Source organism: Vidua chalybeata, chromosome 10, assembly GCF_026979565.1.
Source record: "Vidua chalybeata isolate OUT-0048 chromosome 10, bVidCha1 merged haplotype, whole genome shotgun sequence".
NCBI lineage: Eukaryota > Metazoa > Chordata > Aves > Passeriformes > Viduidae > Vidua > Vidua chalybeata.
The window spans coordinates 8,304,089-8,316,158 of record NC_071539.1 but is presented as its reverse complement, the minus strand read 5'-3'; the positions used below and the strand labels follow the sequence as shown (position 1 = coordinate 8,316,158).

The following is a 12,070-nucleotide window of genomic DNA, read 5'->3' as shown; positions in this document are numbered from 1 at the left end:
TTTGGATTTTTCTCATTAATTTCACAGGAACCTTTGGAGAAGGCCCAGTCTCTGGCTCTCCATGGAGAACAGCTCATCCAAAACAACCATTATGCAGTTGACTCCATTAGACCAAAGTGTGTTGAACTCAGGCGAATTTGTGATGACTTTACCAATGAGACCAAGAAAAAGTATGATATTTTGGGAAAGTCTCTTGAGCTGCATAAGCAGTTAGATAAGGTGAGTGAAACTTCTCAGATAACAGCTCTGGCAAGGTTCTATTAAAAATGAAGGATTTTATTAGCTCAGGTAATTATGATGAAGATAAAAAGTTATGTTTGGTTTTTCTCCATTTTATTTAGTAAATGTTAGTATAAATATTGGAGCTTTCCATTAGTTCAGCAAGTTCAATTCTGCATATGCTGATGGAATGACTTGTGGGCAGGAATTAGGGCAGGCAAACTATGAGTAACATTGATCCCCTTTTAATGACATGTTAGGGCAAATCTGTTTTTCATGGAGTAGAAGGAACATCTGACAACTTGGACTGTCAGTGATGACAAGTCCTTGTTCTCCCACTTTTCTTTAAAGGCAAGCCAATGGTGCGAAGCTGGAATCTACCTCTTAGCTTCCCAAGCTGTGGACAAGTGCCAGTCACAAGAGGGAGCTGAAACTGCACTCGTTGAAATTGAGAAGTTCTTGGTAACAGCTAAGGAACACCAGCTCTCCAACCCGAAGGAGTTCTACAATCAGTTTGACATGATCCTCACCCCTGAAATAAAGGTGTGCACCCCCTCAGATGTGCATGTGCTCACTTAGAAGTTAAAAATTTCCGATTGTTTTGTCCATGAAAGTGTACTGGTCTATATATTTGAGTCTGCTAAAATATGACTCTTTCCCTACTCCAAAAGGGCACAGAGGTCAGTATTTCTGGCAGTAAGTTATACTCATAAGAGTAGTCATGCAACACTTATGTCATTTTCTTCAGAGCAGTGCTAGAAACACTGCTTGAGTCACCATATCTTGGTCAGAGAAACTGTGATCTGGGCAGAATGCGAGGACTGGGCTGCAATAAACTTCAGCACAGTGTGATCTCCAGCTCTAGTCTGAGTCAGGTAATACAATTCCTTTCTTCATTCACTCAGTCCAGCACTGACAGCCATTTGTTGTTTGCCTTTTCTTTGTCAAGGCCAATGCCCAAAGAATTGTACAAAAACTTGAAGATGTGCAAGAAATGTTTGACAAGAGGCAAGTAAGTCTGAAGAAGCTGGCAGCCAAACAGACCCGGCCAGTACAACCTGTTGCTCCACATCCTGAATCTTCCCCAAAGCGAGCATCACCAAAGATTACCAGACCAGCAGCAGTAGGTAGGCCATGAGCAGCTGCTTTCAGACTCACACCAATGTTTTGTCCACATAGTCATGTTTGATTTTTGCTATCAGAATGAACATTTGAATTTGATGTGCAGTGTCAACCTTGTAGGTCCAGCTAGTAAAAATGAATATGAAATGTTTCTCACTGCAAACATACAAACAAGGGTGAATCAAGAAAACCCACCAGGTTTGTCTTCCTAGGTCTAATCTACAGAGTATATTTCCATACTATGTCTCAGTGTGTCTTGTATTGCTAATTCTCAAATACCCACACCAGGGTAGTCAATGCAAGCCTGCAATGTAAGCATGTGAACCTCTTTTATATTGCTTGTAATGTAATATGAATATTTGGCTTTCAAATGTCATAATTACTCAAGTTTCAATCAGATACTTGCAAAATTAAGGGTCCATTAGTGAGTGACACTGACTCATTTGTGGAAGTTTTGCTTTTCCCCCTCTACACAGATGTTAGTTCACTTTCTACCTTGTCCTCTGCTAACCATAGAAGCTGAGCATTGCTTCTCTTTGGAAATCACTGGAAGTTCCTGATTTGAGGTTAGCGTGTGTTTAGCCAAGATAGCTGGTTTTTGCAAAAGGAACATGCGTGAAACTAATTTGAAACAGTGTATCCTGAAGACCAGCCACCCTGTGCTCGGTGGCAGGAAGAGATTGTCCCTTTGGAACTTTTAGGGCTGTTCAAAAGGGGAACCTTTAGCAAAAAGCCTTAAAAAACCCCTCTAATTTGCATGAAGAGCATTCAATAAACTGCTTTCTCATTAGGAAGATTAGGATGGCCAGTAGCCTGACCATTTTGCTTTCTAGGCATACCAGCAGAAAGTCACACCAATGTTCCTGTTCTCTTCTGTTCCCCAGTCAGGAGCAGATTTCTTCCAAAGGAAAATCATCTTCTTCCCGTTCCCATGCTGTTTTGACATCTGTACATTTTTTCCCCCAAACCATGTTAGCTGTGTTTTTTATGTACAGTTCCTACCTCAACTTCCAGCTTCTCTTTTAGTTTGAGGCAAGCTGAGAACACAATGCCTGTGAAGAGGTCCTGCTCTCCCACACACACATCTTCCAGCACTGAGCTCCTCTCTTGTACTGGGGTGGGCAGTCAGTTTGCTGGAGCTGTGATTTGCCTTGAAAACTGAATACACAGACTGCAAAACTGTAGTACTTCTTTTTCCATTGCACGAGTTAGAGAAATGCAGGGAGCTCTGGAGATCACACAGTGCAGTCACCTGCTCCAAGCAGCACTAATGTCAGTGTTCATCAGATTGCTCACTGCATGGCCACTAGTGCTGAAGCAAAGGAAGTTGCAGAAAATGGGGTTATGGGGTTAGTAGGTCAGAGCCTGTTAGTTCTTGTCAGTGGCAGCACAGTTTTAGGATGGCTTTCACCTACTGTGAAACTGCATCTTCAGGCTAAAAGCTCATCTTGCCATTCTGTTTATGCATGCAGTCTCTTGAATTGTTTCTTGAACTTCTTTCTTGTCATTTTAGCACATTTGCAGATTTTTAAATTAAATTGTTGATATAGATAGAAATTTATAGAACAGCCACTGGTTTATGACAGTGCTCTAAGTTTTGATTCTTGTTCGTACAGCCCATCCCACATACCATCAGCTCTTTCACAAAAAGCCATGAGATGCTCCCTTGCTCTGTCCCTTGAATTGCAGTTCATGGTTATACAACCCAATAGAGGATAATTGTGTGACAAGGCTTAGCCTTTAATGTCCTGTTGCAAAATAATAGGTAGCTGAAATTTATGTTAAAATGCTACTCTGGTTGTGAGAAAGTGCAAAGTGCAACCCAGTTCTGTTCAGACATTGATAAGCAGACTCTGCCATTTCATTCAGATTCTTGAAGGTGACTGACCAAGAGTACCTCTCTGCAAAGAAACAGAAGTGCCTGAGGATCTACAGCTCATCCAGGGACTCACAGTCAATGACTTTAACAGCTGTGAATAGTGTGTGTATATTCACATATTCTTTATCAATCACTTTGGTGTTATCCAGTTGTCTGCTACAAAGGATCATACTTTGAAATCCTGAGTGCCCTTTCCCTCAGAATGCTAAAGCACTTGGCAAGTACTGGTCAGTGTTTCAACCTCTTTTTTTTTTTCAGAAAGAAAACTGAAGGACATATAAACCAAGGAATTCACCAAGTTGTTTCACAGTCTGTGTCTGAGAATAGAACCAGGGACACTGAGTCCTATTCCAATTCTGAAAATGAGGCTGTGAAATTCTGCTCTTCTTGAAGCTACCCTCTTTTGGACTTTCCTCTGTGTCCTTTCTTCACATTCATGGCATCAATGCACAATCAGCATTTACTTATGGGGACAATTTATTGAGCAACATCTTGGAAACCTGAGAGAGGCTTAGAGCACCTTCTCGAAACAGGTTTTGTAATTCATTTGTCATTTGTTACCCAGGACATACCTGAATATTTCTAAAAGCTTGCAAAATAGAATATGACAACAGTAAAATACCATGTTCCTAGACTCTGTAAATAAAAAGGCAAGCAAAGGCAATAAAATGTGGTAAACAGAAATAGAACACCAGAAAGAAAGGCTTTTGTCCCCAGGCAGCAGAATAACAATACCATGGCAGCACTGGGGTGGTTGGTCTGTGAAAGGAAAAGAAGTTACATTTGTTCCTGAATAGATTTTGTTTTGTTCTTCCTTGCTGACTTTCCATTTCCCTAACAGGGAGCAGTAGGGAAAATTCAGTCCAATTCAGGATGCTAATGGAAAAATTTTCACAGGTATGAAGGCTCAGACATTAAATACTCTATTATTGTAACTGTCAGACTCTCCGTTTTACATGGGCAAATACGTAGGCAGAGATGGAGTTTCTGCATACAGGCATAGCTGATACCATGTCTGAGAGAAAGGGCAGGTTTCTCTCATGGAAATGACTGTCACAGTTTCATGTGCATGTCCTTGTGGTTTCTGGTGATTCTCAGCAATCTTTTAGCTCAGTGAAGATCCAGAATGGCAGCTCAGAGTTGACTTTCCTTCAGTCAACACTCTTCTATGGGTCTGGAAACTGAAGAAAAAATTTACATTAATCCCAATTTTGCTTGATGCTTCTGGTTTCACAAGTGGACTTCTATATTTTGCAGGGACAGGCCTGCTCAGGACTGAAGTACTAGTTCTGGAATTATTCTGATGCTGAAAAGTCTGTGCCAGCTGTATTTGGTGCATGTTTTAGCTGTGAGAATTTGATTAAATATTATTCACAGATCAACCCTGAAAAGGCAGAAAACTCTGTTGACCTTTTTATAACAAGAGCCTTTAAAATATTTAAGTAGTATATATGACACCTTATTTTAAGGAGAACTCCATTTTCTCCCAGTGGAAGCTGCTTGAATTCTAATAGCTAAATTTGTCAAATAGCTAAATTTGTCTAATAACTAAATTTGTTAAATTCTAATAGCTAAATTTATGTCTGTTAGGAGGAAAGAAGTGGCACTTGATAGGGAAATGTTTTTGCTCTGATTCACTTTTGAGGGAAAAATTTTTGATGATTTGACTACACATTTGTTCTCTGCATTTCTGTGCAAAACTCTTTAGCATGGAGTGAATTGGAATAGGTGCACAGAGTCAAACCACACAGTCTGTCAGACACAATGAGATGAACTATAGAACTGTAAAGGATAATGCAGGCAACTAGAAATTACTGCAGTTAGCATTTATCTTTTTTAATTTGCTTGTAATTCTCCCAAACTCTTACTTTTTGAAATGATACTTTCCCAAAGACAATTCCCTTCAACCTCACATATTCTTGGAAAATTTCAGTAAAAGATGATTTGGCCATCTCAGTGACCATGGTTAGGAAAAATGTCTTGCTTTAGTTACCTTTCTGACAAGAGTTGGAACATGGCAGCACAAAGTGCTATAGAATATTCACCTGGAAGTTCTTTGTGGGCAACATAAATGTGAAATACAGGAGCAGCAATGTCAAAATTTCTGTGAGCTTGTTAAACAAATAACATGTTTAACAGCACATTGCACATACAAAATCCATGACTCACCATACAAGCATTTTAGAAGGCCATCTTGGAACACAAGATTCATAAGGGGGGAACACAGCTGGAGCCTTTTCAGTTCTTCAAAGAATAAAATTTAAGCTGGTTCCATCTCAGTTAAATGTATACAACTGCTCATTGGATTCAGTCCAGCATTCCTCACAGTCACTAGTGCATAACACTCACTAACTAATAACATCTGGATGGAGGATAAAGGAAGAATTTCTTGCAAGAATCTGGGTATGTGTGCAGGGGAAGTGAGGCTGTGGAGAGATTAGCTGACTCAGAAGAGATGGTGTGTGTGACTCATGAATGGTTTGAGAAACCACTAGTTTGTCTACTTCAGTATATTTCTATAAATGAAGTTGAAAAAAAGATACTTTCAGTTTTGTGGCTGTGGGATTGCTATTACACTTGGGCCAGAGGAAACCAAGTAGTGTCTCCTTGTAGAAGAATATTCCACATCCAGGAAGCTCGCTCTGTGCTTCTTATATCAGCAGATTTTCAGGGGGCTTGACAGAAATTTTCCCAGAGAGAAAAAGCCTAAATGATATTGCCTAAGAATGGCAAAGTCTTTCTGCCCTAAGCCATTAAGTGACAAACCATAGTGGTCTGGTGTTTCTTTAGCTGCCTAAACATTGTTTTGCCATCACCAGCATTCAAAACAGCAATGAAGCCACTAATTATCTTCAAACTCGTTTTCCTGTTGGACAGCATGACCATCAAGCCCCAGTAAAGTTTAGCACATTAGTTATTTCTGTGCTTGTTCTTGCCAAAAAAATTCAGTTCTGCTGTAGGTGATTAGTGAGAATGCACAAATCCATACAGAAAACAGATGGGAAATGTGATGGGGGAATTCCCCCCAAACCTGAATGTCAAGTGTGGCATTTACTTGAGGGGGGTTTGGGAAATCTTGCAGGTGCTGAGTATGTATCATTACCCTTGGCTATGGCCTGTGTCTCTTGCTACTTATTCTAGCAGGAGCTAGCTTAGGGTCACTTACCCAGGTGAACTAATCCAACTGTCTCTGAGCGCCTGGGAGCTGCCCACAGTTCTGTCTGTCCCTCAGTCTGTCCCTCAGTGGGGGATGTAGTCCCCCTGTAAGAGATCAGCACCTGAGAGATGGTGCCTGTGTCCTGCCACAAAGGAGCAGGGGGGTGAATGGGTGAAACCACAGCTCTTTCTCACAAGCGGCACAGCAAGTTTTCCTCACTGAATTTATTTCAGTCTTAGAGGGGTGGAGAGACTGCAAAGCAAAACAGGGCACATGAGTCTCTGTCATTTTCTGGCAGCTTTAGGGACAGTACAGCCCACTTTACCATTTTCTATAGACTAAATAATACAAATAATAATACAACAGAGTATTATGTAAATAATACAACGGTGATTCCATGCTTGTCATACAACTTGTTCATAAAAAACTCTACTAAAGCCCCATTGGCAAAGTGTAGTGGTGCTCCAGGTGAATGCAAGTGACAGACCCAAAGTCTGCTTTACAATGCCCTTTGACAATATTTGCTTTAAAAGCAGCATCAAGCAATTTAAAATATTAATGAATTCAAAATGAAATCATCATTATGTATCATCCAGGAGAGTAGTGTGAAACAATAGGATGAAAACAACCCTGAAACCATGCAGACATTAGATCATTTCTAGTTCTCCTTTGTTCCTGTGCCTTTATTCTTTCAGTAGGCAGTTCAACATTGTAATTTTCAGCTTCTTCAGCAAGACAGCACTGTACTAACCTTGAAACAGCCAACTGTACTGAATTCTATAAGGGAGTTTCCCTTATATTTCCAATTCCACAGTAATTAGTACCATAATAATTGGCAGGTATTTGGGCTGTTTCTTTCTGTACTCCTTCAGCAACTACTTAAATGCAGTGACATGTAGCAGTTTTTGACTATAGGCCAATCAATAACTGAAAAATTCTCCAGAGCATAACCAAAGCAGCTTGTTACCTCTTTTCAGTTCATTTCTGGGTCTAATTGGAAAGGGAAGTTCACTGTGTCAATATTAATCAAATTCATCTCTGACACAGACTCAGTTGAATTTGACTGCTTTCTTATCTTGTACCTGTCTCCTTTTCTGAAATATCTCACACTGAAGAAGCCAAGACTCAGATTGTGAACTGACCTGAGAATTGGCTGCTGGATCAAGGAGCACCTGCAGTTTGGCTACTTGTGAATGTGCCATCTTTCCTTTAAACTGCACTGTGCTCTCTTTCCTGGATCACCTGGAGCTGTCTGAGCTTTCAAGTTGTGATCCAGACATCAAAGTTGTAATTGATTTCCACATTTTCTGCTGATTGCTTTGGGTTTTCATACCAGTATCAACCATCCCTTCAAGCTACAAAATTTTCTGATTAATGAATAAGCCAAACAACTTGGTATTGCTGACCATGCTCTTCTAAGCAAAAGTCCTCATGTTTTCTGAAGTTATTTCTGTTGCTTCCTTTAATTTCCATGACATATCCATAAAAATTGTGAATTAGATTGTAGAGCAATCCAAGGGACTGAATTCAGATTTAGAAAGGGCAACTAGACATTGGCAGCATATCTAGGGTATTCAGATGTGGGTAAGATTATGAAACAATATCTTGGTGGCCAAGTCTTAGATCTGTTTTCTTTATGCTGATTTTTCAAGGTATAAATGGGATATAGCTGGGAGAAGCTCCAGTCCAGAATAGTTTTTAGTGTAATAGGTCTGAGCACAGCCTGTTTTGCCATGATCGTGGTAGGTGAGACTTTATGGCTAAATAGAATCTCCAGGCTGCATCAATACAGAAAAGGGTGAATTTGCTGATGCTTATAGATACTGTACTCAGAGATTAATGGGAAAACACATAAAAGGACCCATTTGAAAACTTACCAAATATTCTGGTTTTGCCAACAGTAGCAGTCACCCTCCCTGCAGATTAGAAAGGCATTAAGAAGTTTGACAATCAGGATCAATAGCTTCCATGTGCTGCATCTTGCATCTTTTTGTTCTCTTGGTTCCAAAATGTCAGTACACCAATTTTGGGATGAAATAAAAATACCTTTGAGAGAACAAATACTACTTCAGGGAAAGCTTGCTTGGGGATAGGAAAAAGCTATTTGTTGAAAGTAGTGTTCAAAATCAAAACAAATCCCCTGCTGTATATTCTGAAAGAGTGATGGGAGAGCCAAAAAGAGACATTTGCATTTCAGCTCTGTCCTGGGAACCACAAGAATTCTCTACCAGTCGATAATAGCTGCTGGTGACTGCCAGATTTCACTGTTCCATTGAGGAAAATTTCTAGTATGGAGTCATTGTGAGGAGGTAACAGGCATGAAATGGGCATTGCCAAGTCCTTATATCATTCAGCATTGGATAAATCCAAGAAGATTTAGGGAAGAGTTGGAGACAGGCTGCTTTAATTAATTCTCTTCCCAGTTGTGTGATAAGGCTGTTGAAAAGATACAGGGTAGAAGAAATGTCAGCTTCCATTATTATCATCTGTGAAACTGATATGTTGTCTTTTTGACTGAATATAATTTGAGGTGCTTCTATGTGCTTCTTTTTGTCTTTTTAAAAACTACTTTAAAAGAAGAATATAATGATAAGGGCATTTGAAACTTTGTTAAGGTGTTTCTTTTAAAAAAGTATTCAGACCTCTCCTACATCAAACCTTTGATACTAGGTCCTCCTCATTCAAAGATGCTGCATCTTTTTTACTGTATTCCTCAGCTTCTCCCAAAGAAGAAAAAGTTAATCACTATCAAGACTCTCAACCCTTCAAAACATTAAACTTGGTGAAACCCTCTTAAACAAAATGTTGCCAGATGCATTTGAAAACACCAGCTTTTATTCTTAGAAAAAGTGCTTGTTCAATTAGAAAGTTTTGCCAGAATAAAAAAGAAAAGGACTTAACCTCAATTTTGTTCTTTGTTGCCTGACCCACATTCTTTCAGCATTTAATCTGGCTTTCATATATGTTTTCACCCGTGACATGAACGGCTGCCCATATCAATTCAGCAATGAAGAAAATGGAGAGTGCTGTTGACCTTGTACTTGCATGTGCTGTGAACTCATTACAATCTAAAAGAAAGATAAAGCTGTAATAGATATTATTTTCTACTCAAGCCAAATGTATGATTCCCCTTTTCATACTTTATTCTAACTCTTTGCTTTGGATAGGAGGCTCAGCACAGGTGGTTTTGTTGTTAAGGATGACTGTCCAGTAGCCTCAGACACCTCGGTGTCAGCTGGGTCTTTCAGAGCCTGCAAGGGCCACCAAACCTGACACAACAGGGCATATTCTGAAATAGTATCTTCAGATTCTGTCCTTACACACCTGTCATTGTGCCTTGCTGAACTCCTGTGATTTCTCTTTTGAGAGTTGTAATGAAACCTTACAGGGAACAATACTTTAATCTAACACCAATCAGCAAACCATGACCAGAAACAAAATTTCCTGGGTAATTGCCACCATGCAAGTGACAATTACCCAGGCTGGTACAGGTGGCTCACATTTACCTGTGCTGTCCTAAAGATGGTTTTCCCAGGGGAAGCCAAACCAAAGTAATCCTTTCAGTGTGGAGCTGAAGATGCCAATTTGAGACACAGTACAGCACTGAACAAGGGAACCCATCCCCTGTTCCACCCAGTCCATCACTGCTCCAGCACAGCTCAGTTCTCTAAGCCAGGTCTCATTTACCACTCTGTTCATTGCTTTTATTAGGAAGTAGAATTTTAACTTTTAGCACATTTTCTAATGTTGCTTTCTTTTCTACTCTTTCAGCTACCAACAGGAGGTCTACAGAAATTTCCTGCCCTCCAAAGACTGTTTCTGAAGTAGAGTTATCAAAAAAGAAAAGCATTAAGAAGACAAAAGGTGGAATTAAGGTAGGATTACCTATAATTTGGGGACATCCCATATTGTGAGAGAACTCAAAACCTCATATAGATTTACATACTTATACCTGTAATTAAAAAAAAAAAAATTGGAGCATTGCTAAGTTAAATCTCTAATAAGGACAAGCTACTTTAACCCAACTTGTCTGTTATCCACACCCCTGACTTGCTCATACACTTTATCTTTTTTCCTCTAAAGCTGAAAGCAAAAATTAAATGCAGCCCATTTTCTGAAATGGCCAGCACAGCCCACAGCTTCAGCAATAAGCACAGAATAAAACACAGTTATGAGCAGGAACATACAGGTGGTCTCCTCTTTGCCTAAAGTCACAGAAGACTGTAGAATTAGTTTTACTCTCATCAGTAATGCAGACAATCAGTTGCATTTCTCCCACGTAGTTAGGTGTATGCAGCAGTGTGGTATAGGCTTTATAAAAGATGTTTATAAAACATCCATACATTAATTTTTAAATCCACTTCCCAACACTACACTGCAAATTATGCCCCCTCCCTTTCCTCCCATTGTTCTGATAATAGTTCATATGAGGACAGTTCACTACTGGATTCCATCATTATCATATATAACCAGCTAAATAATTTAGTAGTATAGAATGTAAGAATCAGCTCTTAAAAATGAAAGTGCTCAGGAAATTGGATTCTGCTGGGATTTAGATATTGGCTTGGATTAACAGCAAACTCAGCAGATGGGTTGTTTAACTGAATTTGAAGAGATTGGCTGTTGAGTAAGTGCAAGTAGTGCTTGGTGCTCTTAAAGCTGCAGGCAAAAGGAAGAAAAGCCTGCTTAAAACTTGCCTGGAGAGCACTTGAAATGATCTAACTCTGCAAGACTGGACAAGGGAGTGTGTGAGTGTTCATCAAAACAAACACTAGAGCTGTGCAAAAGCTCTGTTTCAGCCTGGGCACGGGCTCTGCACAGGTACCTGTGCTCAGCACTGCCTCACCCAGCACTGCTGCTGGGACACAGACACTTCTCAGAGGCACACGGAGGATTCCCAGATTCCTCCACAGGGCATTCTACAAAGAACTCTGGAAATGTGGAGTCTTTGGGTTGGCTTCAGACAGGAAATGAAAAAACAGTATTCCAGAGTCTAAGGAACAGATTATTATGCCTGTAATTATCTACACAAGGAGATAATTCCCCTTCTGTGGTGCAAGAATATAATGACTTTGCCTGGAGTAAGGAATGCCTCCATGCCAGCACTGAGCAAGGATGGAATATATAAATAGGACATATTTCTGCACATCTAGAATTCAATTATTTGAACTTGTCTAGTGACTTTCTAGGTTAGGTAGGATCTGATTTTTATTCTTTCAAAGAGTTAAAGTTCTCTAAATAAAAGCATCAGCAATTAAGTATTTTCAGTTTTAACATGTCCTTCTCATTCAGATTGAAGTGATGCATGAAGCCAGTCAAGGAGGATCCAGCAGAGTCCTGGTGACCAGTGAAAGTGATGAGAACTTGTCAACAAGGAGGAGGTAAGGCTGAACATACGAGCCACTGTATTTTTTTTTAATTCTTAGAATGCAAATTGCTGCATTTGTAGTACATTCTTTACAACCTCTTTGAAGTTCCCCCAGATTAATAAATAATTAGCAATAATGCAAGCTTACAGCCATGCATTTATACCGAGTCTATCAGATGGAAAAGCAAATAAGAGTTATCTTTTGTTTGTGTTGGGGCTTTTTTACAGGTTTTTTTCTCTTAGAAGCATTAATTACAAGATGTGAGAAAAGAAGTAATTAGAATAAGCCTTGCATGTATTTACAAAAAAAACCTGGTGTTAAAAA

General features: G+C 39.6%; 1 protein-coding gene and 1 long non-coding RNA gene across 2 annotated transcripts in view; one reads left to right on the top strand and one right to left on the bottom strand.

Annotated features, from left to right (window-relative positions):
• Nucleotides 1–12,070, top strand: part of MCF2L2 (MCF.2 cell line derived transforming sequence-like 2) — a 137,418-nt gene that overhangs the window by 45,630 nt on the left and 79,718 nt on the right. The window contains exons 11-15 of the mRNA XM_053951244.1: nt 28–219; nt 571–762; nt 1,169–1,346; nt 10,149–10,252; nt 11,670–11,758. Coding sequence (XP_053807219.1) covers nt 28–219; nt 571–762; nt 1,169–1,346; nt 10,149–10,252; nt 11,670–11,758 — 755 coding nt within the window. The remainder of the gene's footprint in view (nt 1–27; nt 220–570; nt 763–1,168; nt 1,347–10,148; nt 10,253–11,669; nt 11,759–12,070) is intronic.
• LOC128792669 (uncharacterized) lies at nt 3,527–11,677 on the bottom strand. The gene is made up of 4 exons (XR_008432502.1): nt 10,263–11,677; nt 8,255–8,423; nt 6,387–6,629; nt 3,527–4,401 (listed from the first exon to the last, which is right to left on the bottom strand). It is a non-coding gene; the product is annotated as an uncharacterized LOC128792669 (long non-coding RNA).